This window comes from Pinus tabuliformis, chromosome 5_2 (assembly GCF_031772625.1).
Source record: "Pinus tabuliformis cultivar Carrire ecotype Pingquan chromosome 5_2, CPIR1, whole genome shotgun sequence".
Classification (NCBI taxonomy): Eukaryota; Viridiplantae; Streptophyta; class Pinopsida; order Pinales; family Pinaceae; genus Pinus; species Pinus tabuliformis.
In genome coordinates, this window is record NC_142306.1 from 137,026,674 (window position 1) to 137,053,314 (window position 26,641).

General features: G+C 38.0%; 1 protein-coding gene across 1 annotated transcript; it reads left to right on the forward strand.

Moving 5' to 3' along the window:
• The first annotated feature begins 8,770 nt into the window (after positions 1 to 8,770).
• LOC149157889 (protein kinase STUNTED-like) lies at positions 8,771 to 10,949 on the forward strand. The gene is made up of 6 exons (XM_089433812.1): positions 8,771 to 9,074; positions 9,246 to 9,406; positions 9,559 to 9,635; positions 9,727 to 9,874; positions 9,977 to 10,126; positions 10,333 to 10,949. The coding sequence occupies exons 1-5, from the start codon at positions 8,771 to 8,773 to the stop codon at positions 10,031 to 10,033; spliced, it is 747 nt and encodes a 248-aa protein (XP_089289938.1). The 3' UTR covers positions 10,034 to 10,126; positions 10,333 to 10,949.
• Positions 10,950 to 26,641: the final 15,692 nt, after the last annotated feature.

Here is a 26,641-nt window from a genome sequence, read left to right on the forward strand (position 1 = left end):
AACAATTATAAGAAAAAATAGAAAAAGGGCTTTGTTATAGTTGTCATAGCAGGTACACTAAAGGTCATAAGTGTGCTGAGAAGAAATTATTTTACATAGATTATGAAGAGGAGGAAGAAAAGGATATACACTAGGAACAAACCCTGGAGAAAGAAGAAATGAATCCGACCATATCTTGTAATGTATTGGCCACAATTACCACTCATCAAACTATCAAGATAGAAGGACATACAAGGAGAAAAAGGTAATAGTATTGATTGATTCAAGTAGTACCCATAATTTTATTCATTGTAAGATAGCCAAGGAATTGAATTTCTTCTTATATCCATCATTAGAGTGCCAAGTGATGATTGCAAGTGGAGGAACCATAAATTTCTTTGGAAAGTGCCATAATATCAAGCTATCCATGGGAGAATGTGTATTGAATATCCCAATCATTTCCATTATTATAATGTGTGGTGTTGATTTTGTACTAGGAGTCCAATGGCTACAATCCTTGGGTACAATATCTTTTAATTTTAAATAGCTTACAATATCTTTTAATTTTAAAGAACTTTTCAAGAATTTTTTTTAGAAGGAAAGGAAGTTGAATTACAAGGTATCAAACAGAAACCGGGAAATATAATCAGCTTTAATGGAATGAAAAATCTTCTAATGAAAGAAAAACAAGGTGTAATTGCACAATTATATTTGCTAGAGTTTCCCACATCAAAATCATCTATTTCTCCAGACATTCAAAAAGTCTTGGAAAAACTTTCCAAGTTATTTTAAACTCCCAAAGGCCTCCCAGTTATTCATGATCATGATCATGCTATTTATTTGATTCCAGGAGGTGGTCCTCCAACATCGTGCCTTGCAGATATCCCTATGCCAAAAAGAGTGAAATTGAATGTATGGTTGCAAAAATGTTATAGGTTGGTATAATTTAACCTCGTCAAAGTTCTTTCTCTTCTCTAGTAGTATTGGTGCACAAGAAGAATGGTTCATGGAGAATGTGTCTAAATTATAGGGAGATCAACAAGATCACTATCAAAGGTTAATTTCTCATTCCTGTCATTGATGAATTATTACATGAATTGCATGGATCGATTTACTTCACCAAGTTGGATCTTCGTTTCGGATATCATCAAATCAGAATGAAGACTGAAGACATTCTAGAAACAACATTTAGAACTCATGAGGGCCATTATGAAATTTTGGTCATGCCTTTTGGCCTTACCAATGCACCTTCTACATTTCAAGGCCACATGCATTCCATTTTCAAGCCCTTCCTTAGAAAAATTGTGTTAGTAATTTTTGATGATATACTAATCTACATTAAGTCTTGGAAGGATCATGCTCAACATGTTCATAAGGTGTTCAAACTATTGGAGGAGAAACAATTATATGTAAAAATCTCCAAATGTTTCTTTGGTGTACAAGAGGTGGAATATCTGGGTCATATTGTATCTCATGAAGGTGTGAAGCTATACCCTAGAAAAAATAAATCCATTAAGGAATGGAAAATTCCCACATCCATAAAACATCTGTGAGGATTTCTCTGGTTGAGAGGGTATTAGCTCAAGTTTGTTAAGAATTATGGGAGAATAGCCACACCTCTAACAACATTATTGAAGAAAGATGTATTTTCATGGAATCTAGAAGCAACGTAGGCCTTTGAAGGTCTTAAAGAGACAATTTACTAAGCATCGGTCTTAGCTACGACAGATTTTACAAAAACCTTTATCTTGGAATGTGATGCCTCAGGAAATGGAATTGGTGTTGTTTTAATGCAAGAAGAAAGACCCATTTCTTTCAAAACTTATCCAATCAAAGGAAAGTATTTAAACAAAGCTATTTATGATAAGGAAATGCTGGAACTACTACATGCACTTAAGAAATGGTGACCCTACCTAATGGGAAGACACTTCAAGGTAAAAACAGATCATGATAGTGTCAAATACTTTTTATAATACATATTATCTTAATCAGAGAAGAAAAAATGGGTCACAAATATTTTGGTTTATGACATTGAAATCATCTACAAAAAGCTAAAGCAAAATGTTGTGGCAAATGCACTCTCAAGAAAGGATGAGGATGTGGAAGCATTGCTTTGTGCCATTTCTATTATCCATCTAGATTGGATAAATGAAGCAAGTGATGAATGGAAGAATGATGAAGAAGTGTGCGCGTTCATTGAAAGGTTACAACAAGATCCAAGTACATTTGGTACATTTAGCTCAAGGTTAATTTTAGGGGCGAATAATAGCCCAAAGGCGAAATTTAAGGCTTTTTATATTTTAATGGGGCGAATTTTTAATTAAAATAATAATTTTTTTTATATATAATTAGCCCATATTTTATTTAAAAATTAATTTATTTTTTTATTTTAGCCCAGGGCGGATAAACTAACCGAATCGGATTTGATCAAAATAGCCCCATTTTGATATTTGCGGAATCGTATTTGATCAAAATCGCCCCCATTTTGATTTACAGTTTGGGTTTTCTGGTCTGAGAGTGGTTTGTGAGGGTCGATTTGGTCCTGGGAGTGGTTTGTGAGGGTCGATTTGGTCATGGGATGAGGGTCGATTTGGTCATGGATGTTAGATTTATTTTGAAATGGAGGGCGGCTCCCTGTTTTGACGGATTCAGCCCGCTGTTTTGGTGTATATGGCTCCCTGGGTCCCTGTATAAAAATGGTTTTGAAATAAGTTTTTTCATCCTAGTTCACAAATCTAGCAGCAACAGTTTCGATGGGATATTCTTGCATTTTCAGATTTCAATCAGCTTATTCTTCTCTGGTTTCGGGTTTCTTGGATTTGAACGGCTCATGATTTCTTTTCTCAGGGATTGCAATTGCTTTCCGGAAGATGGGGTATACCTGTTCATGGTACTTCTTTACCTTCCCTTAGACTTGAGTTTTGTTTGGTTCTTGTTCGTTGGGTGATGATAAAAAATGTAATATTCATTTGTATTTGTTGATTTTATACTCATGGAACTTGTTTCTTATTTGCAGCGGTTTATAATTCACCAAGTACTCGGTATAACCCACGCATTCGTGTACAAACCAGTGTAGACGAAATAACACGAATATCTCCGGTAGTCAGTCCATTTCCATCAGCCGGCCGGTGGGAGCGGTAAGTGTCTTTTGGTTTCTTTTATGTGATAGCTAGTTGATGTTCGGTTGATTGTTTATCGATGGTAGTCTAGTGGATTCAATCTCTCTAGTCAATGAGATGGTCTGATCAGATGTAAGTGATGATTTTAGAGTTGATGTAGGTTTGCTCTTTCAAACCAGCAGCACCCAGCCGAGATAGCCTTTCCTTAATGCTTCTTCTATGAAGTGCCAGGACACAGATATAGGGTTGGTTTCAGGGCATAGGAAGTGAAGATCTGAGATTGCATTACACGATCTAAAAGAGCGAAAGGCTTCCTAGTGGGCTCAGGTTCCTGGTATAGGTATAAGAAAGCCAGTAGAGCTAAATAGAGAATGGCTGGAACATAAGGTGGCGTGTCTGCTTGAACCACCTCCTATCTAGTAACATTTGCCTGCCATTGTACTCAGTTCTTTAGTGCTCTCGTTCTCCTTTTGGACCAGTTGTCCATTCTCCTCACTTGCAAAGCATGCATTCACATAAAATTCACCAATTTTAAAAATAAAAGGTTACCTGGCCTCTTCTGATGCCTCCAACATCAAATTTTGTCTTCCTTCCATGCCTTAGGAAGGTACTCCTTCTCTTTCTTCTATTCCTATGACAACTATGAATGATTGTCCCTCTTGAAAATCCTTATCATCTGCATCTATACACATAGCATCAGTATCATAATCACCAAGCTCTTTAGCCCCATATGGTATATATGTTAGTGTTACGAGCACTTCTAGCTAACCTCCCATGAGACTTTCATTTATTGTCTCATCGACATCCTCTTTGTGTAGCTCCCTCTACTGTTATGATGCTTTTTCCACCATATCTTCTATCAACAAATCCATATGTTGATTTGAACTCTTTATGCAGTCCATGAGACTCTCTTATAGTCTCTCTTCAACATCTTCGTCATCATCAAGGACTATTCCCTACTCTGGTTCAAAATAGTGAACTAATTCAACTTTAGGCTCAACAGGTGCTTCATCTTCCTCCCTAGCTTTCTAGCTTTAGGGGGCTTCCTCTTAAAATCTTTTTTCTGACAAGTAATTTGGCCTTCTTCCTTAGGTCCCATCTCTACCTTTGGTATTCTCTTTCAAGCCTCATTTTGACTATGTTGAATCTCTCCTTCAACTCATAAATCTCCTTTTCAATTTCTTCTTTACTCATGCCATTTTCCTTGGCATGCTTCTCCCTTTTGTTATGGCCTCTCTTTGAATTATGTCCATCAGTAGCAATCTTCTTTCCTCCTTTCTTGTGAGCTTTCTCTTGCTCATTGTGAGCTACACTCAAGCCCCTTTAACAATTCTTCTCCGTCACTTGTTACCCAATATCTCACCTACTTCACCTCAACCTAGGCTTTTGGTATTCCTTTGGTTCCCTCCTCTGGAACCCACTTGAGCATGCTCTGGTCTTCTATGGCTTCTACACTTTTCTCACCTTTTGAGAACTGCACTTGTTCTCTTCTCTTTGAGGACCTCAGCTAGAAACCTTCTATGTTTTGTTTTGTAGCCTATTTGTCGTAAGTTTCTTTCCATACACTTTAAGAACTTTATTGGTCCTCTGTTACCACTCCTTCTACTATTACCACTGTAAGGATTAACTCCTTGTATACATTTAAAAAAAAATACAAACCAGTTACCTACTAGTTCCTTAACCTCTGAGGTCTCAATATCTCAGTTCTTCCTAGCTCTACACTTGGTTGGTACTTCTTTAATATGCTCCAATCCTGTATTCCGTTCTCAATCTCTTTCTCTCCTCACTTTTTTTCTTAGGTTCCTCTTGCCCAAAATTTTCTTGGTTTCTTTGTCTCAACTTTGATGTCTCTTCTTCACGAGTAATCTTATAAATCTTTTTGGTTCACTGCAGAAACCTCCTCAATCACTTGTCAATCCCCAAGAGCATCAATATTGCTCTAGTACCACTTAATGCATACCTTTTGGCTACTCTCATATTTCCATCATTCAACGTAGTCCATCTCATTCATTCACCTTCCCATTTTTGGCTCTTCCGGTCCCTTTTTCTAGCAGCCTTAACTGTGGAACCTTACGTTATGACCCACTAGTCAATTGCTCTATTCCTTTGACCTTTGACATAACAAACAATCTTGATTTTCCCAGATTTTCCACAAGTTCTTTCTCACAGTGACTATACTTGCCCCTGTCTTGCGTTCTAAACCTCCCTACTACCTTCAACACAACCACCCTTAATAAATATCTTCGCATAACCCACTTAGTTGTTCTAGGTCACTAGACAGTTCTCAACCTCCTTAGTTGAAGATTTGTTCCCACTGTGCCTTGAAACCTCACAGAATCTGTGTGTAATAATTCTCCCAGGCCAAACTTGAAGTCAACACACACACCTGTCTCCTGGTATTTGAAAGCACTCAATCTCAATAATAAAGGTGCTTAGGCCTAACTTTACTCATATTACACTTGAGGTACTTGAAGCGGCAGCAGCTCTCTTCTCAAGCGGTATGTGTTCTAGTTCTCAAGTGTAATATGAGTAAATTTAGAATGTACTGCCGTTTGACAATACTTGTAAGCACTTTGAAGCAAATGTGGCCTGAATGTTGTTTGAAACTGGAGATACTGATGACCTCAATGATGTGAAAAATTGGAGATACCGTATGGCCTCAATGGTGTTTGTAATCAAAATCTGGATTGAACACAGTGTCTGTATAGACTGTTGTATAGATTGTAGTCTAATTATGTATAGACTGTTGGTCTTAAGAGCATGCGATCATTGATCAAGCCATCATGACCCATGGCAGCTTTGAACGGATAAAAGGAAGACGTGTTGAAGCCAATGCTACCATTGGAGTTTGATTCTTGAATATCATGGAGATTAAGAAGAATTATGTTCCATGCTCAAGGTTAATTACAGTAACGTTTTATGTGCTTACTCTACAAATGAATTTGAACAAGTTTTTCATGGAAACCTTTCGAAAAGAGAAAAAAGACCTTGCATTATAGTTTATTGGTGGATTCCTATATTTTCTTGGTTGTTGTTAAATGTTGACTATTGGAAGATCTGTTTATATTACTGAGAATCTTTCACCTGAAAATGGAGCAGTAAAGGACATATTAACTGTTATACGCTTTTGATTTTTCTGCCTTTGAGAACCTTGTGAGTTGTATGTCATTGAAGGGTGACTTGGTTTGAATAGTTAGCTTTGGAGAGCAGTTAGAGGAAGAAATAACTCAAACCCAAACTCAACAATGGAATTTTTATCAATGTGTCCATTCCAATAGATTATTATTCTAAATCTGGATGATGTGGCAACAATAATTATATATTTTTTGGAATGTACCTCAGTGAATGATCACCTTTTGTAATATTTTAAGTGCCGCTACATAGAGATGTTATTTCTATGCTTAATTAATTTCATTGATGTGCCATAGAGCAATGCAATGCATCTGGATACTTGAAGTCTTGGAATTGCAGAGCAGCATTTGCTTGATTCCTTGGTAGCTGTTTGAAGATCCTAACCAAACTGATGTTTCTTTCAGAATTGTGGTTCTTTGTCATAGTAGTATAGTACGCTGTTCCTGAGATTACCTTTGGTTCTGTTCTAAGATCTGTAGAGAATTGTTGAGCAAGGGGGAGGATAGCTTCATCTTAAAGCATCCCTCTACCCAACGTTAAGCTTGATGGGAAGAATTATCCTATCTTCAAGTGAAGGGTGCTAAACATATAATTGAAGAATTGATTGTTAAGACTTGTGGAGGGTAAGAAGACAAATTGCACTGTTGCTAAAGAATTAGTAAAGCTATAAGACAAGTTGCACTGTTATATAGAGTGTCTATACAATAGTCTATATAATACAACTAAGTACAATGAGTCTCTCTTTGTGGTTAATTGTACTATACCTTGGGTGCCAACATTCATAATTCTTGTTGTTGAACCAAGCTCTCCAGTTGCAGCAATAAGCTCGACACCTTTGTCTTATTGATTGCATTCTTTGAACAATGTTACTCAAGCCAATCCTTAAACCTTGGATTGATCAACCGATCTCTAAAGAACATTGCATCATGATGTTGTTCATCCCCTCTTCTACAATTTCTCTCTTATAGATGCATTCTTTGATTGTTCAAGGCCTCCTCCTTAATGACATTTGAGGGATAATTTTGCCTCCTTCCTTGTCTTAACATAAACTTGGTTTTGTTATCCATCTTTCACATGGCTGCTAGGATCCATGGTCACTTCTGAAAATTGCTTGCAAGGTTATCTTGGCTTCATTATGCATTGTTTTTTCCTTTTGGAAACTCATCCTTCCTTGAGGATTGTCTATCATCTACTACCTCAATTTGGATTTCTTGGATCAATTTAGTGCTCTCGTTCTCCTTTTGGACCAGTTGTCCATTCTCCTCACATGCAAAGCATGCATTCACATAAAATTCACCAATTTTAAAAATAAAAGGTTACCTGGCCTCTTCTGATGCCTCCAACATCAAATTTTGTCTTCCTTCCATGCTTTAGGAAGGTACTCCTTCTCTTTCTTCTATTCTTATGACAACTATGAATGATTGTCCCTCTTGAAAATCCTTATCATCTACATCTATACACATAGCATCAGTATCATAATCACCAAGCTCTTTAGCCCCATATGGTATATATGTTACGAGCACTTCTAGCTAACCTCCCATGAGACTTTCATTTATTGTCTCATCGACATCCTCTTTGTGTAGCTCCCTCTACTGTTGTGATGCTTTTTCCACCATATCTTCTATCAACAAATCCATATGTTGATTTGAACTCTTTATGCAGTCCATGAGACTCTCTGATAGTCTCTCTTCAACATCTTCCTCATCATCAAGGACTATTCCCTGCTCTGGTTCAAAATAGTGAACTAATTCAACTTTAGGCTCAACAGGTGCTTCATCTTCCTCCCTAGCTTTCTAGCTTTAGGGGTCTTCCTCTTAAAATCTTTTTTCTGACAAGTAATTTGGCCTTCTTCCTTAGGTCCCATCTCTACCTTTGGTATTCTCTTTCAAGCCTCATTTTGACTATGTTGAATCTCTCCTTCAACTCATAAATCTCCTTTTCAATTTCTTGTTTACTCATGCTATTTTCCTTGGCATGCTTCTCCCTTTTGTTATGGCATCCATGAGAACTGGTTAGTAGTGGGTAGTTCTTAACCAAAAGGTTCCCAAAAGGGCGACTTCGGGACTGATTACAGAGAAAGGAGAATCAGTACCTGGATGGCCCCTCTTACGTGGAGCCGATTCACTGACCAAGCTTCCTACTCCACAGTCTACATCAAAACAAACATCTGTAGTTGAATGGGCACTACAGTTTCCAAATAGGCTTACACAGGCAACTGGAGAGCTTCATTTGAAAGGACAGATTATGCAGAAGGTTTGCAACTATGAACATGAAGCTCGGTCTTCAAATGAGGTAGCACCAATTGAAGCATGCTCTAAAGAAGAAGGGTTTCCTTGCAGTCAGCAGAATGATTCTGATCGAGAAGAAAATTGTTTGGCAAGGAGATTAGAGTTCCTTTGTCAAAGTAAAACCTGCAGGCATTTTACATATCAGGAGTTGCAATCTACTACTTCTGGTTTTTCAACAGGTTGCATTTGTAGTTTTCCTCATGGAGTTTTTCATTTCTGTGCTTCTGTTTTGAATGGGAAATTTCCCTTGAAATGTATATTAACCTTGTGAACTCAATTCAATTATGTAACATCCTTATTCTTGCAGTGAATTTTATAGGAAGAGGAGGCTGCAGTAAGGTGTACAGAGGATTTCTTCCTGATGGACAATCGGTGGCAGTGAAAATCTTGAATTCATCATCCAAAACAGAGCAAGAGCTTCTTTCTGAAGTTGAGATTCTTACTCTATTGAAGCACAACCATGTCATTACACTTATCGGTTACTGTGCAGAAGGCCTTAACCGCCTTCTGGTGTATAATTTTGTATCCAGAGGAAACCTTGAAGAGAATCTCCATGGTATATACTCAATAGTATTGCATTTTAAGAATCATGAAATCGTGTAGAAATATTAAGCAGTAGTACGTTTTAAGCATCATAGTGTTATGTATTGTATGGCAGGGTCTTTCATTTTCTCTTTTCTGAGATTTGATTATAGTCCTAGCTATTGACTATGTATATATTTTTCAGGAGGAGAGGAAAAGCCAATACTTCCTTGGAAAGTGCGATTAAAAGTGGCTGTAGGAGTTGCTGAAGCATTAGATTACTTGCATAATGGCTTTTCTCAATCTGTCATTCATGGAGATGTAAAGTCTTCCAATATCTTGCTTTCTGAAGAGTTTGAACCACAGGTATAAATCTTTTTACTGCAAGAAGAATCAAGACTAAATTGCACAATTCAGTATTTGAAGAGATCTTAGTGATCTAGACTTGTAAACTGAAACTTGGAATTCTGCACTAATGAAAAATTTCAACAGAATTAATGTGCGTGTTATTATAATAGTTGTCAGATTTTGGGCTTGCAAGGTGGGCACCAACATCTTCATATATCACTTGCAGCGATGTTTTAGGAACATTTGGGTATGTAAGCATCTTCCCAGTTTCGATTGGCCATTTTCAGATTAAAGCTATCCAATTTGTAAATTCACTAATTGTGATTGTAGTTTGACAGGTATCTTGCTCCAGAATACTTTGTTTATGGAAAGGTTAATGAGAAGACGGATGTGTATGCATTTGGTGTGGTCCTTCTTGAGCTAATAACTGGAAGGAAGCCAATTGATACAGCAAGTCCCAAGGGTCAAGAAAGCCTGATTATGTGGGTAAGTCCTGGTTTTTACAGTTGACTCTCTTCTTCATGTTTATTTATATTGATTATCCTTATTAGGGGCTCATGTTTAACCTTCTGTAAATGTTGAAACCAGGCAAGACCACTCTTACAGGATGGGAATATGGAAAGTCTTGCTGACAAATGTTTGTAAAATGTTTATGATACAAATGAAATGCATAGAATGATGCTTGCTGCTACGCTTTGTCTAAGGGAAACATCTCATTACCGTCCTTGCATGAGCCGAGTAATTTATCTTCCTCTATTCATTTCTATATGCTTCAGGGGCTTGTTTTTGCTACCTTGTGTGTTTTTTGAGGGTATTCTTTACCTGCAAAAATTACTTTAGGGTGCAATTTCTCTTACATTTTCTTTTAGCTATAAAACACTCTATGTTAACCACATCTGTTCATCTCTGCTTACTCTTTAATACCAAGATATGATTAATGGCAGATTTTAAAACTACTACAAGGAGAAGATGAGAGGACTGACTGGGCGTGGTGCCAGAATACAATGATCAAGGATATGGATACTTCAGATGAGGATGACATTGTAGAAAATCAGGGGGGGCATGATATACAAACCCATCTCACCCTTGCCATGCTTGGGGTGGATGATGATACGGTATCACTTAGTAGCACAGATCATAGTGTGGGCATTTTGCCAACAAACAATTCTTTGGAAGATTACGGACTGCGCCGATGTAGCAATTCATCAAGCTTTTAATTCAAGATTAAAAGAAGTGAGTTTTGTTGCCAGCAATACATTTGTTTATGGTTGCTTTATAAGTTTCCCATGGCCACAGTGGTTTCATATTCTTATATGGCCAGGAATGTGACGTATTATGCTAGACCTCAAAGAATAGCTAAGGATTGTATGAAAACTAGGGGATTGAACAATAACATTGACTTCGTTAAAGCATTCCTTGAAGTTAGAAGCAAGCTCATGGGTGGAAAGGAAGATCAAGATGTCAGTACTCCATTATCTTGGCTGCAGATCTGAGCAATGTTTGACTAGTTGGCATCTTTTGTTCGCATGCTGATTTTTTCAGTGTCGTGTCCACATTTCTACTTTTTACTGTCAATCTCATGTAAATAGTGAAAATGGATCTACGGTGTTCATTACACTGCTCTGGGTAGACAAGTACCAAGAAGAGTAACTTTTTGGTAATGCTACTATATTGTCAATTCAGAAGTGGTGGAGAGAACCGTAGAAAGAACTACCCACTACTAACCAGTTCTCATGGATGCCAGGTTGATTGATCAAATGGATCAAATGTGCTGAAGCTTGAGATCCTTCTTTGATGCGCCATAAGGGCCATGCCTGATGCGTTTTTGGTCTAAGAAAAGGACCAAGGGTTCAAATAGTTAATGGTTAGCATTCACCAACTATTAAAACAGAGTAGCCATGTCTAATTTTCAAATTTCATTTATAACACTAGCAATTTTTATTGCATAATATCAGGAATGAACAGATGCAGGGTTTTCAAGATTCAGGTTGAATATCACAGAAGACAATGCAAAGGTGTACCGGTGAATACTATGGTATTAATGAGAATCAAAAGTTAAAAGCTACACAGTAGAATGCATTTATTCATCTTCAAGGATATCACAGCACACACCACACTGCATTTTCACTTTTCATCCATAGAAATGTTTCCATCGATGGAAGGATTTATGGTTAACAATAGCAATAACTAAAGACCTTGTCACCATACTAATGTGCATATTCATCACTTATTGTAAAGGACTGAACCTAATTCCTTTTTATTTAATTACCAAGCCATAATCATGACAATATCCACAAAATTCAATAAGAATGGTTTAGGTTGTGTAAAATTCCACCACTATATGTTCGTGGGTCATATTCCTTCCATGGTACCATTTTGCTACATAATAACATGAAGAGACAGGTACCATTCTGCTGACTTAACAACATACTAATCTCATCACTAAAAGAATAATAATTGTAAGAATCTAACAGATTTTGAAAATATATGAGCTCAACGTATAATTATATAGTATTTATATTTTGGCAATTTTTTATTGCCATGAAACGCTGCTTCTCGAGTTCAGGTAATTGCAAAGCTGTTCTATAACATTACACCTTAAAAAATTCAGCCTTCAAATCCAAAACATTAAAACTATCCTACATCTCTAACTTCAAAATTTTTAATGCCTACACCTTTTGTAGGGAAAAAAGAAAAGGCAAGAAATACAATATGAAACCCAAAAATTGTTCAAGAAAATAAAGCTATAATCAATAATAAAAAAATAAAGCGTATGGCATGGTCTGCTGAATCATCTGAGGTGCTCAATTATCCTCAGCATCTTTGGAAGTCTCAGATGCCTGTAATTCACCATCATTTTCCAGATTTTGGACCTTATTTGATCGTTCATCTTTGGCAGATCCATCATCCTCTTCAAACCGTCTGTGTTTCTTCTCTATGCTGGTACCATTCCCCTTTGTAAAGGGCTTTCGACTGTTAGATGAGTGCCTGCCTCCTCTACCATGGCCACCTCTGAAATTAAGGGTGAATGGTCCCAAGTAAGTAAGTTATTTTAAAATCAAGTCATCATCAGGGAAAACTCTAAAACTCCTACCATTGAAACCCAATATAGAGACAGTTTTTAGGAAAATATTTTGATGGACAACATTGTGGCATGTCATAAATAAGCATCAACATGGACTTGTTCTAGGGTAGTTTAAAATAACTTCTTGTTTCTTTTGAATAAATCTTCTTGTAATACTAGAGAGGCCACTCAGTTTTGGTGATATTTTCAGTGCTTTGTTTAGTTATGTGAATTCGTTAGATGCAAAACAAGTATTGGTTAATTTCATGAAAACCAATCTGCAGAATTGGAAATGTAAGCATATGTGCATGAATGTAGTAGAGAAAGGGGTATTGTTCTAATTGAAGTGAGAGTGAAAGAGACCTTTTGAAAATGTTATTGTTTCAAGCAGTTGGAATGGTATCAGTAGGAATCAGTATGCAGAAATTAAACAGAATAAATGGGAATCAAGGCGAATCAAGCATTGTATTGCATATCAAATCTAATAAAGTACCAATGATTCTACAGCTCTGGTTAAGTACTCAATAGTGATTCCAAGGTTGCAGAACTTCAATCTACAGTCATAGATATTGAATGGGTGTTTGCAGTTATATTGTTCCTCTGCCAAGAACTCTGCTCTTTTGGACCTCAATTCCCCTCAAATAAAAAGGTTCTGTTTAATTGGAACTTATTTACATCCTAACATGCAGGTCGATTTCTCCAAGAGAATGTACCTGGGCAACAAATGATATCCAAGTTGAAATCTTAACAATGGAATTAACTAATTATTTTCAATCGATTTCCTTCATTGTTGCTAGTTGATTTTTCCTGGGATTATCGACATCTCATTTATTGGGTTCACCTCACCCTGATTTGAACTTCTTTCATTTGAATCAACTTCATCTCTGGTTAGAACATTTTTTGATTGATTTCATTTTCCAACAAATGTGGTATTTAAGTTACTTTCTTCTTGCAAGTCGATTTTACCGTTATTAGTACACTGCTAGTAGATTTGTTTGACATGATCATTTTCTTCAATTTCAGGGTCGACTAGCTTAATGATAGTGTCCTTTTGCTTCAGCTCATGTTCATTCATCAGTTCTCAATTGATTCTCTCTGTGTTCAAAATGGATTCAAGTAGCTTAGGAATTACATCGATTTCCATGTTCATTCATCAGTTCTCAACTGATTCTCTCTGTGTTCAATGGATTCAAGTAGCTTGGAAATCACATCAATTTCCTTTTATATTGTATTAAAATGTACAGGAATGTCATAGTGGAATTGCTTTCCACAACAATACTTCTTTGTAACTATGGACTTTATCTCAACTCAACTGGATTTCATTTCTAACAAGAGATTTCCTTAATAAATTCCTCTTGACAAATTTTTCTGTTATAAAACTTTGCAAAAGCATACCCTTGGTATAGCTCACTACACAAGAAAATTCATTTTTGAAGCATAATTCTTATACTTGCAACTTTCATTTCTCTGTATAGACTTTCTAGAAAATAAATTGCGTGTAAAGAGTCTATATTCCACTCTTGGATTCATTTTGTTGGAGAGTTATGTGAAGGACTAATGAACCTAGTAGTCACAGGACGAAACAAACCCTGAGGCAGTAAAAATTTGTACATGGGTCCACATTTGCTCCCGTTATGGTCCTTACAGAGAGTGCATTGAAGGTAGGTATGTTGCAGTTGGTAGAATATGACGAATGTGCTCCCTTCATGTTCTCTAAGACGACAACTTACAATTATTTGACAATTTCCTCATCCAAATGATTTTGAATGAGTAATTTCATCTAAATTTAACTGATTTTCAAACTGGGATTTAGTCTTCTTAATTTAACTGATTTTCAAACTCAGATTTAGTCAGTGTTATTGAGGAGTGAAATAGAAACTGATTTTCTCTTGCAGAGAATAACAAGGATTGGTGTGAGCTTATACTCTGCCTTATAGACCTTCAAATACAAATAAGCTCTTGTATCCCTATTTCAATCACATAATTTAAATGAATATAATGTCATTTTATTAGAAAATGCAATGAGTATGAAATAGATCATCAGAATGGCCACTGTAGCCCAGGCTGGTGAGAACTTGAGTATTTTATATCTGACTAAACACATGCACATGAAAAGAAACATCACCTGACACAGACATGAACAAGATAGAATCTAGATATTAGAATTTTGGGGAAAAACAATTGCGCCTTAACAGAGAGCTTCTTATCCTACACCACACATTTCACTCTTTCAAGGTGGAGTTAGAAACTAAACATGCAATGACTGAGCTGCATGGTCACCAAAGTTGTAACACACCCAAAAAAACAATGCTTCATATCGGCTTCTCAATTATGTGTGTTTAGCATTAGTGATATAGTCTCTTCTGAACTTTTATTTCAAGTAGAAATTTGATTAAATTTCAGAAGTGCAAGAAATCACAGAAAACCCTCCGGCAGTAAATTGATAGGAGAAATCTTCAAAAAAACCTGGAAGCTGTCCTGTTCATATTGTCCTGGACTTTTCAGCCAAGTTAATATGTCTGTAAAGAATACTATTTTATCCTGAGAAAAGTTTGACACTTTGTTTATCACCAAATGAAAATAAATTAGAAGCAAAACATCAGGTTGGTGACAAATCCAAAACAAGTTGCAAGACTGTAACCCAATCTGCAAAACATCAAAAAACCGATTGTCCCAGAGTGGGATGCACTATGGGAAGCTGTGCTGTCCCATCTTTTACTAGTGTCAGCTTCATAGCATCTGCTTCCATTTCCAGCAGCTCTGTCTTTAAGAGAGCATCGGCCTCTATCTTGATAGTGTTGTCATCAAGAGATTTGTAGCTGATTTCCATTTTTAATCTTTATGGCAGCTGTTTATAGTCCTATAGGACTGAAAGTATGGATGTTGCAAAGCTTCATTAGCTGTTATTCTTTTGTTTCCATCCACTTGTAACATTTGTTTAAGCAAATCCACACCTTCTAGACACCCAACATTTTTAACAAATCTTGTGAGGGATGGGAAAGGCTTTCCCGGATTTGGAAATATGATATCCAACTGCTCCTTTACAGATTGCCCACGAAATAGCGGCTCACCGATGAACAATTCTGCCGACATGTTATTTGTTGCTTTTTTCTAGACTAGCTATCACAAAGCATTTGAGTTGTTCCTGTTCCTGGTTGGTTTTTTTATAATTTTATAGACAAGTTCCATGTCGTGGAAATGTGAAAAAAGATAGTGATATTGCCACCATGTGGCTCTTATCATATATGGTTTTATACTTCTTCAAAAAATTCTCTAAGAGTTCACAATGCTAAAATTCACTAGGACTTTACAAAGTTTTATTATTTAGTGAAAGACTTGCCAAGTTCTTACAAGATTTTATAATTGAGTAAAATATTCACCATGCCTGGTGAGAGATTCACTTATTTGTCGTACATTTGCAGAATGGTCATGTAAACCTTGCTGGAGTGGATTTCACCTTGTCATCTGAGATTATTGCTCAGGCCACCGGGATACCAAATGTAGGGGAGGAGTGGAATAAGCGCCAGCAATTAGACAAATTTCACTATGAGCCATATATCAAACCCGGGTGTATGAGGCACTTAATTTCTATTTTTCCTTTCAGATTCCTAAGGGATGAATACGCACCTATGATGAGACTTATTATTCTGTATTTCACTTGTGAGGGCATATTTTCACGTCTATATTCGTACCATATCCGTTTGTTGATGCATTTCACAAGGGTACGAATGATGAACATTCCATTTTTCATGTGTCGCAACATAGAGAGGATGGTGCCTATAGTACAAAGGAAGAGCCCAGCATAGCAGCATAAGAGCATCTATCATTATGCACTGATTAAGATCATAGTGATGCATCAATTGGCACAGCAGGGTATTGCTTGGGAGGATTTCATTTCTCGCGACTTTTTCACGGTGCCACAGCCACCTCCTGAGATTGTCCATGATGAGGGTGGGCCTTCACATCAGTTTGACATTACTAAGCCCGAGCATGTCATCTCTCCTTCATATGTTACATATCAGAGAGGCCACAGGGCCTTATTTGCATCTGCATGACGAGTATTATCTCCACCTAGGGTGGAAGGGGTCTCGCCTTCTTCATCGGCACAGTCAGTATTATCTCCACATCAAGTGGAAAGGGGCTCGTCTTCTGCAGCACAGGTACAGGTACAGGTACAAGACAGAGGCAAGCAACCCATATTTGATGAGGGACCTTCAGGAGATCCGGACACGGATATTATTGATCTTGATATCAGTTCTCCTAGCTCGGAGCTAAAGGAGATCATTCAGCAAAAAAAGGTTGAGAATCGCTTGTTGCAATAGAAGTTGGAAATGGCCAATTGGACAATCAACTACTTGGAGCAGTGCAACAAGCAGCTAGAAGATGAACACACTCTTTATGAGTTGCGGCTAATCCGAGAAGACCGAAACTTGGCCCGCAAGAGACCCGGTGATTTGACACCTATTGAGTGAGAGTCTATGCTTATCCGGGTGAACACTCATTTAGAGAAATTGTTAGCCAAGGCAAACAGAGACAAAGATATGCTCCACCATATGAAGAATCATTACTGGGTCTGCATGCATGTTTGCAAAGCGAGAATGAAGGTTCTTAAAGGGCGATTGAGCAAGGCATTAAAACGGCGAAAAAGGCCCGATCCACTCCAAATTTTGGTCGAAGCCTTCTTGAAGGAGCATGGTACTTGATGATACACCCGCAGCTCAAAATTTGGAAAATTTGGAGAACTTTTGGTCAATTTTGAATTTTTTGTGTTAAAAACAGGTTTTTGCCCTTAACGCGTAGCGCGCCGCGCGCTACCTTGAAGATGGGTAGGTCCAATTCACAAAAGGTCTACGTTTTTGGACTTTTCATGATGAAATACACCTGCTCAGCCAGTGCCAAGACATTTCATCAAGTTTTGGGCCCCCAAAACGTCAAAAAACATGCAAACAATGACCTTACTGCCCCTTTTTGGACACATAGGAAGAAGTCTTGGGAGAATGCATTTTTGGAGGGGGAAATGGGCACAAAATTGAAACATTCCTCTTGGGTTGGAAAGTAGACATCCAGACCTTTCCAACAACACCACCTGAGCTCAATTTGGATGCCGGGAAGTGCCCCAAAAGTGAGCTGAAAGGCTCTACGCGTAGGGTTTTGGCGCGCTACGCATCAGGGTATTTTCTAAGTTCTTCATCTTCAGCACAGGAAAACACAGCTATTTGACCAGTTTTGACTTTTGATGGGATTTTTCACCCTCTTTGATGTAATTAATTTATTTTCATGTTGACATGACACTTATTTATCTATTCTCGAAGATTCATTCATAAAATAGCAAATAATTAATGAATGAATTGGTTTCCTAGCTTATAGAGGCAAGTTGTTTTGATTGCCTAGATTGTAGTGCTTTGTTTATAATTGGTTGAAACAGCTCCTAGGATGATGAGCTCGACCCCTAAAGGCAAGGAAATGTGTTAGCTTGCCTATATTATGTATCTTCTTAGTCATTTTCAAGGTTGGACTCTTGAGGGATAAGCTTAGACTGTATTACACATTGTATCTCTGCAATTTTGGAAAAGGAAAGACCATGGTTTTGCAGCACTATTTGGGATTCCTGTGGTTATTTGTGTTGATGGTGTGTTTCTCTCATGTACTTGTAAGTTTGTTATGTGTATCATTTTCCTACTATTCTCTTCTGCAAATTAAACAAATGAAGTGTTGAGGTAGAATTCATAATCTTGTATGCTCTGCCTTTAAGTTTGTTTAATATCTATGTTTTCATCTGTTTAAGGAGAACTCCTGAAAGTTTCTCACTCTCCTTAGCTCCTCACCAGTCATATCTATCCATTCAATTCCTTTAAAGACATCAGGACGATTGCCTACCTTGCCCCAAAAAGACCTCTGCAAAAACTGTGTCACATCCCCGCACCCAAAATTGCCTTTCCCTATTTTCCAACAAAACCCTAAAAATTTTAAATCAAACTATCTTTATCAATTTACTAGCCTAAAATCAATATTCATATGGGTCATCTCAGCCCCTTTGAAGACCTTTTGCCGAGATAGACCCGGAGAGAGTCCTCTCCTGTCCTCGTAGGGCTAGCTATGAGGTTGCGCTTGGTTTGATGTTGCCTTGAGTTTCACCTTCCTCAGCCTAAGGAAAATTCGAGCGCTAACATATTGGCGACCATACTGGGGAAAAATCTCGATGGTTTGCTTGCTGATGAGTTTGTTTCACAAGTCTTAGACAGAGCCTGAAGTTACGCCAGGTAGCCTTCGAAACGCTTTTGCCTTCCATTAGCGAAAGTAGATAAACGCTGCTTCAGTCAATCTTCGGTTAGCTTGTGAAACTTGTTTTGCAAATCACCCCAGTACTTTTGATCGTTCTAGACCTTTGGATGATTGAGTCTAGAAAACGATTGGCTGAATTATTTTAATTCCTTGATTTTCTGATAAACACACTGGCTTCAAAAAGACATACGAGAGCTAATCCAGATCCGAATCCACCTCCTATTTACGAAAATCCAAACTTGATTCAAAGCTCGGCGACTCCCTTGGTTAAGTCTCATTCATGTCCTGCAATTTTTTAGTATCTTGAAGAACTTGATCTTGACGAGAAATTTGAATTTTCATTGTTTAAAACTCAATCCGAAAGTACACTTGATTCTTTAGTTCCAAATCCTGACTTTGCTAAAACTCTTAAAGTTGAAAAAAATAATAAATTAATTGAAAATTTTATCTTGAGGCACCTTGAGAGTGATATTCAGGCCGCAAATATTGTTGATTTCTTAGACGCTGCATCTGAGAATATTGCATCTGTTGTCACGGCTTCCGCTTCGAAAAATCCCACCGAACCGCCTTTCATTCCCACCATTCCTGTGCAACCTATAATTACTTATTCAGAATCTGCAACTAATTTCCCTCATTCATCCCACGTCACTTCACCTCCACCTACACCACCTCATACTCCTCATACTTCGGTTACATCTTCTCCACCAACTACTCCCAGACCAAATCCGCCCAGAGCAATGGCTGCCTGGTTTGCCCCTCTCACTCTTCCTCAAGATTTGCATGATATGCCCGCGGATTATCAGAGTAAGATTCCTTTATTTGATGTCACTCCTCAAAGTGTGTTCGCTCAGCAGCACATAGACAAAATGGCAAATTTTTGCGATTTATATGAGATTGATGAAGAGGATGTAACTATGGGGTTCTTTGTGCAAACATTCGGAGGAGAGGTAAGAAAATGGTTCAGAGGCTTGGGAGCCAGAAGTATACCTACGTTGGCTGAACTTCAGAGACAGTTTCTAGATCGTTGGGAACTCAGAAAGGATCCGCTTCAGATTAATGCCGAGTACAATAATATCAAACGCAATCATGGTGAGTCTGTCCAAGACTACATTATCAGGTTCAATACAGTTTATAATGCTATTCTGGATGATTTAAGACCATCTAGAAAATCAGCTCTTCTTAAATTCCCAGATGGTTTTGATCCGGAGATGGCTTATTCATTACGGGATAGAGATCCGCCTACTTTAGAAGATATGCGAAAGATTGCTGTTAATGTTGAGGCAAATCTGAATGACAAGAGAGCACGATTGAAGGCAGAGAAAAGAGTGACTATAAAGGAATAATCTACATCAAAACTGCCTTGGCTTCGTGAGATGGAAAAACTGCTCAAAAGAGTCAACCTTGACAAATCAGAACCGCAGATTCGTAATCCAAATTACCGTGGCCAGCAACAACCTCAGTTCAGAATTAAGCAACGTGAACCGAGAGTACAAGAGTCGGTAGCCCAGAAACTGATCAAGACTCCTCTTTTGCAGAATTTTGTGAGTCAAGATTCAGATGAAGATGTTGATGTAGTAGGGGACCAAAATCACTCTTTACTCCTGATGTTCTGCCCGTTTACATCACTGAAGAAGAAGAGTATGGAGAAAGTTCAGGCGCCCAACAAGATGAAGATTTTATCTTAGCTAATGATGCAGATTTAGATGATTACCAAAGAGGATATTTGAATGCCTTGTCCACTCAACAGAAACAGTATTCATTGAGGAACCGAGATGTGCCTATCAATCCCATTCAAAAAAGAAAAGAAGCTACAGCACCAAAGACAGATTCACCGATACCACAGAAAAAAGGAAAGGAGACAATTGATCCCACAACTAGCAAGATAGCAACAGCAGAAAGGACAAATCAGGCAAGTATAATCAAAGATAGGAGAGAAGTTCCGGTCAAAGAAGTCGACAAAGTTTCAGCATTTAGTTTGGAAAATGAAATTTCCAAATTAAAAATATCTATTCCTTTGACTGAAATCATGAAAAACAGCAGCTACCGAGGTCAAATCTCCAAAATTCTGAATTTCGATCCAATGTTGGACACGGTAAATGTAGAAGATGATCAGCCGGAATTAATTTTTGGGCCTGCTTTAGATGGTGAGTCTCCTGAAAGTGATGTTCCTCCCTTTTATATCAGTTTGAGGTTGCATGAGTATGTTTTACATAATGCTATGTTTGACTTGGGTGCTTCGCACAATTTGATGCCGAAAGAAATCATGGAAAAGCTGGGATTAGATATCACAAGAAAATACCATGATTTGTATTCATTTCATTCCAGCCGGGTAAAGTGTATCGGATTGATCAAGGACTTGGTGGTAAGCTTAGATGAAATTCCAGCTAAGAATGTCTTGATGGATGTGGTTGTGGCGAATATTCCTCCGCGTTTTGGTATGTTGCTCTCAAGATCTTGGGGAGCTAAGTTGAAAGGTACACTTCAGTTGGATTTTTCTTATGCTACAATTCCAGTCTTCGGTCAAATGAGAAAGCTATATCGGGAGCAAAAGATGAAATATATGATAACCAGCAAAGAGAAGCCAATCAATCATCCTGTAAATTATGTACATACAGATTTGGAGTCGTTTGTTTTGTTTGCTGATAGTTTTAATGAGATAGATAGTCAGTTAGTTTAGGCAAAAGATATACCAGAGATTACCGAAAATTTTATAGAGGTTTTGCAAAAGGAAAGAGAAGAAAAGCCAGCTGCTATGGAGCAAATAGCTGAAGATAAGGGGCAGCAAACAGAAAAAACAGAGCCAACACAGTTTCAGCACTTGGAGGAAGATGAAGATGGTTTTTGGACCATGGATTTTGATGGTATCATGGGCAGCGATGGTGCTGGTATTGGCATGTGGATTCGAAGTCCCTTTTCCGCCCAAGACAAAGTCCCCAACAAGGTGAGAGTGTGTTCTTATAAACTAGCATTCGATTGTTCAAATAATGAGGCAGAATATGAGGCTCTCATTGCTGGCCTTAAAATTCTTCGAAAGCTGAAAGCAAAGAAGATTGCAGTCTATAGTGATTTCGAGTTGGTGATAAAACAAGTTAAGGGTGAGTTTCAGGCCAAGCATCCACGTATGAGGGCATATCGAAACGCACTCCTAGATATTTTGAAGTTATTTTCTGAGCATACTTTGACATGTGTACCCCGCATACAAAATGGTGTTGCGGATGCACTGGCCAAGGCAGCAAGTAACTTAAAAATTCCAATGAATTCCAGCAACAAATTTGAAATTTATGTGAAAGATCACCCCACAGTTCCGGATAATCAGCGATGTTGGCAAGTCTTTCAGGATGATGAAGAGATCAAAGATTTTCTGCAGAATGAAGGTGAGTTTAAAGATACCTCCATAGACACAGAGTATGATGAAGTAAATCAAATGGATGTGCTGCAACTTAAGGATAATTTTATTCCTAAGGGATTGATTCCTTTAGAGGAGTTGTTTAACCAGATGATGTGGCTCGCAAACCGACATGAAGACCGACTGAAAAAGGTGTTGAAGAGGTAAATGTTGGGACAGCTGAAAATCCTAAGATGGTAAAGCTATCTAAGTCATTGTCGCCAAAGGTAAAGGAAGAGTATATCAGATTGTTGTCTTTATTTTCTAATGTTTTTGCATGGGATTACTCAGATCTGAAAACATATGACACAAATATCATTCAGCATACTATTCCTATAAAGCCAAATCAGAAGCCTTTTCGTCAGAAATTGAGGAGAATCAATCCGAAGCTGCTGCCATCAATTGAAAAATAGGTAAACAGATTGTATAAGTCAGGAATCATTGTGCCTATCCGATTTTCAGATTGGATATCAAACTTGGTACCCGTAAGGAAGAAAACAGGTGAGATCCGTTTATGTATTGACTTCAGTAATTTGAATAAGGTGTCCTTAAAAGACAATTATCCGCTGCCAAAATGGACCATATATTGCAGTGAGTAGTTGGAGCATCAAGGATGTCACTAGTCGATGGCTATTCTGGATACAATTAGATTTTAGTACATGAAGATGACCATGACAAGACAACATTCACTACTCCTTGGGGAACGTTTCATTATGCAAAGATGCCGTTTGGTTTGAAAAAAGTGGGTGCCACCTTTCAACGTGCAATGGACGTGGCTTTCGCTAATGAGAAAGATGTGTTTTTGGTTGTTTATCTTGGTGACTTAACCGTGTTTTCAAATTCAGATGAGGAACATTTGTATCATTTGAAAATTGTTTTCCAAAAGTGCAGAAAATATGGCATTTCGTTGAATCCAAAAAAGAGTCTTTTCGCCATAGAGGAGGGCAAACTTCTTGGCCACATCATTTCTAAAGATGGCATACATATTGACCCTGCACGTGTTGAAGCCATTCAGCAAATTGAACAGCCCCGGAACAAGAAAGAAATACAGTCATTCAATGGTAAACTGAATTTTCTGCATCGCTTCATTCCAAATCTAGCAGAGCATCTTAGAGAAATCACGAGCATGCTGAAAAAGGACAGTCAAGTAAAGTCGACCGAAGAGGTGGTGAAATAATTTAATTTAGTGAAGTTAGCTCTTTCTTCAGCTCCTATTTTGATTAGCGCAGACTACCCTCAGGATTTTATTTTGTTCTCATTTGCTTCTGAGCACACTTTGGAAGCTGTATTAATGCAGAAGAGGGAAGTTGTTGAAAAACCCATTGCTTTTTTCAGTCGGATTATAAGAGATGGAGCATTAAAATATAACATCCTTGAGAAGCAAGCACTTGTGCTTGTAAAGGCCTTGAAATATTTCTGTGTGTATTTATTGCATTCCCATGTTCTAGCTTATGTTCCTAATGCAGCAGTTAAAGATATTTTCGTGCAGGCAGATCCAAAAGTCAGAAGGGGTAAGTGGATTGCTGCATTGTTAGAGTATGATGTGGAGATTAAACCAACCAAGCTGATCAAAGGTCAAGGACTCGCCAAGTTAATGGCTGAAACAAATTTGCAAGTCCTAGACATAAATTTGATTTCTGCCATGTCTGACGAAGATGAGGAGAATTCATCTGTTCAGGTATCTGAAATGTTTCTTTCTTCTCCTTGGTATGCTGACATTTTATATGTACTTCAGCATTTGCCTTCACCTCCCGGAATGCCTAGAAACAAAAGTAGAACATTGAAATTGAAAGCTGCAAAATTCTGCATACTAAATTCTGCATTGTATTGGAAAGATACTGGTGGAATGTTGTTGAATTGTTTGGTAGAGGAGGAAGACAAAAGAGTTGTGGAGGATTTTCATAGAGGTGACTCCGGGGGTCATTTGTTTTGGAAAAATACAGCAAATAAGATTTTAAGAGCAGGTTTTTATTGGCCTTCATTATTTAAGATGTGTATAAGGCTGTTAAGAATTGTCACGAGTGCCAAATTTTTCAAGGAAAACAAAAATTACAGCCATTGCCTCTCAAGCCGATTGAGGTCAACGCACCATTTCACCAGTGGGGCTTTGATTTTATTGGCGAAATTCATCCGGCATCGTCAGGACAGCATAGATGGATATTGACATCTACAGATTACTTCACAAAATGGATTGAAGCCATTCCCACCTGGTAGGCCACAGATGCGGTAATTATTTCTTTCCTTGAAAATAATATACTGTCACATTTTGGGTGTCCTAGAAAGTTAATCACAGATAATGCAGCAGCATTCAAATCAAAGAGAATGGTCGACTTTTGCTACAAGTACAATATCAGCTTGGGGCATTCTACTGCCTACCATCTGCAACGAAATGGGTTGGCAGAATCTTCAAATAAGTCCTTGGTAAATATCATCAAAAAGTTGCTGGAAATTAATAAAAAGAGCTGGCACAAGAAATTAGTGAATGCGCTGTGGGCTGATAGAGTAAGTCAGAAAAAGTCTATTGGCATGTCTCCTTTTGAGTTGGTGTACGGGACAGAAACGGTTTTTCCTACATCGCTTGCTATTCCAGTGGTCAAATTTCTTCAAGAAGCTGGTAGTGAGGAAGAACCCATGCAGAGGCGGATTAATTAGATGATCCATTTACAGCAAACACGGGAGAAAGTACTTCAAAATACTTTCAAGTTGCAGGAGCATATAAAGAAGATTTATGATAGAAAAGCAAAACCAGATGAGTTCCAAATAGATGATGTGGTTTTGAGATGGGATGCTCGGAATGAAGATAAAGGGAAGCACGACAAATTTGACAATTTATGGAAGGGTCCTTACAAGATCGCAGCATATCGTGGCCAAAATGCTTTTCTTCTCAAGGAAATGAATGGAGATGATTATCCTGGAGGGTTGATCAATGGTCGACTGCTAAAGAGGTACCATATCTGAGCATTTTCTACTCTTGTAATCATCATTGTATATACTGTTTCACTTCTGTTTTATCGCATGTCATTTCATGATTAGGTGTCCCATCAGTTTGATCAGCTGCATTTCGTTAGGCATGCCATAACTCTGATGGAATAGGTTTGTGTCATTTATTCCCCTCGTGTTTGACACTGCTGGTTCAGGTATGTTTAAGTAAATAAAGTCTTCAAAGGTCATTCATCGTCATGTTTTAAATTTCGAGGTTTTAGGTCTAGGGTTGAGTCAATTTTGTCTTGAGAAGTCTTAAAAGACCAGCAGGCGAGAGGGATGTCCTTCATAGATCATCATTTCAATAATTCTCATCATTGTACAGCTAAATTTGGACTTTGTTTTCAAAACTCTGTTTTTGAAAAACACAGGTCACCATCTCGTTTTTGTACAAAATTGTCAAAATTTCAAGTTCTCCAAATGTTGCAATGCAGCCTTGGTCTCCTTTTCCAAAGCATATGAAATCCATCCCTGCAAAAATTATCAGAAGAAATCATTATTTCAACCAATTTTCTTAAAAAGGGAAACCAGAAGTCAGAGCCTATTAATTTGAAAAAGTGTCAACACCCAAACATTACAAAATGGGTTTTGGTCAAGTAAAAATTAAAGGGGAGCCTATATAAAGACATTTCTCTTCATAAACAACACATTTACCTCTCAAGAGCAAAGTGCATCCCTGCTAAGGTGATTTTACAAGTTATTGAGCAAATCGGGCAGTTCCAGGGGCGCGCTACGCATCAACAGAGGCGCGCTACGCACCTAGGGCGCGCTACGCATCAGCACGATTTTTCCTGTGTTAATTTGTTCGAGCGCTACGTAGCAGAGGTGCGCTACGCGTTGGGCAAGGCACGCTACGAGTTGGTTTTTTCGCCTAGAAACTTGCCAGCAAGCATTCAAATCCTTTCTTAACTCAAGCAAACTACAGGTAGGCTTCATTTCCATGGCTGGTTTTGGTTTTGCAAGATTAATGTGAAATAATTATGATAAGTATGCCATGAAAATTAAAAGTAAAAACCCTAAGTTGCTGTGTGGATTTAAAGGCCTAGTTTGATAGGGTTTCAAAGTTATATGTTGCCCAAGGTTTTCCCATTTTAGTGCTTCTTTTTCCCCCCATATTCACCAGCATTTCCCTTAAAATTCCCCATAAAATTCTACACTATCCCTCCACAAAATCCCAAACCCTACTTTACCCCAAACCCTACAATATCATAATTTCTATGCCCTTTCCCTTCCCTAAATTCCTTGTTTATTTTCATTGCCCCTAATTCCCTCATGTTTCCCTTTCCCTAACAATTCCCTTGTATTTATGTCCCCTTGGTAACAGCATTTTGAAAAAGGAAAAAGTCAAACAACAGTCAATTGTGTGCACAGTCAGCATATACATTTCAGCCATCTTGTCTTCAAAACTATGTCAGAAACCGAATCAGCTTATGAGCAGAGTTATGACAGTGATTCAACACCAGAAATAGAGGTGCCAAGGAGGTATCACAGGGGTGGCAAAGGTGGTTGGCATGTCAGGGAGGAGCCCACTTCTTTGGCT

Bases quoted from the DNA above. Each gene is read 5' to 3' on its own strand.
- LOC149157889 (XM_089433812.1), top strand. From the start codon at position 8,771: ATGTATATTAACCTTGTGAACTCAATTCAATTATGTAACATCCTTATT. The intron at 9,075-9,245 runs GTATATACTCAA...TATATTTTTCAG, and splicing joins CCTTGAAGAGAATCTCCATG to GAGGAGAGGAAAAGCCAATA. The intron at 9,407-9,558 runs GTATAAATCTTT...TTATTATAATAG, and splicing joins CTGAAGAGTTTGAACCACAG to TTGTCAGATTTTGGGCTTGC.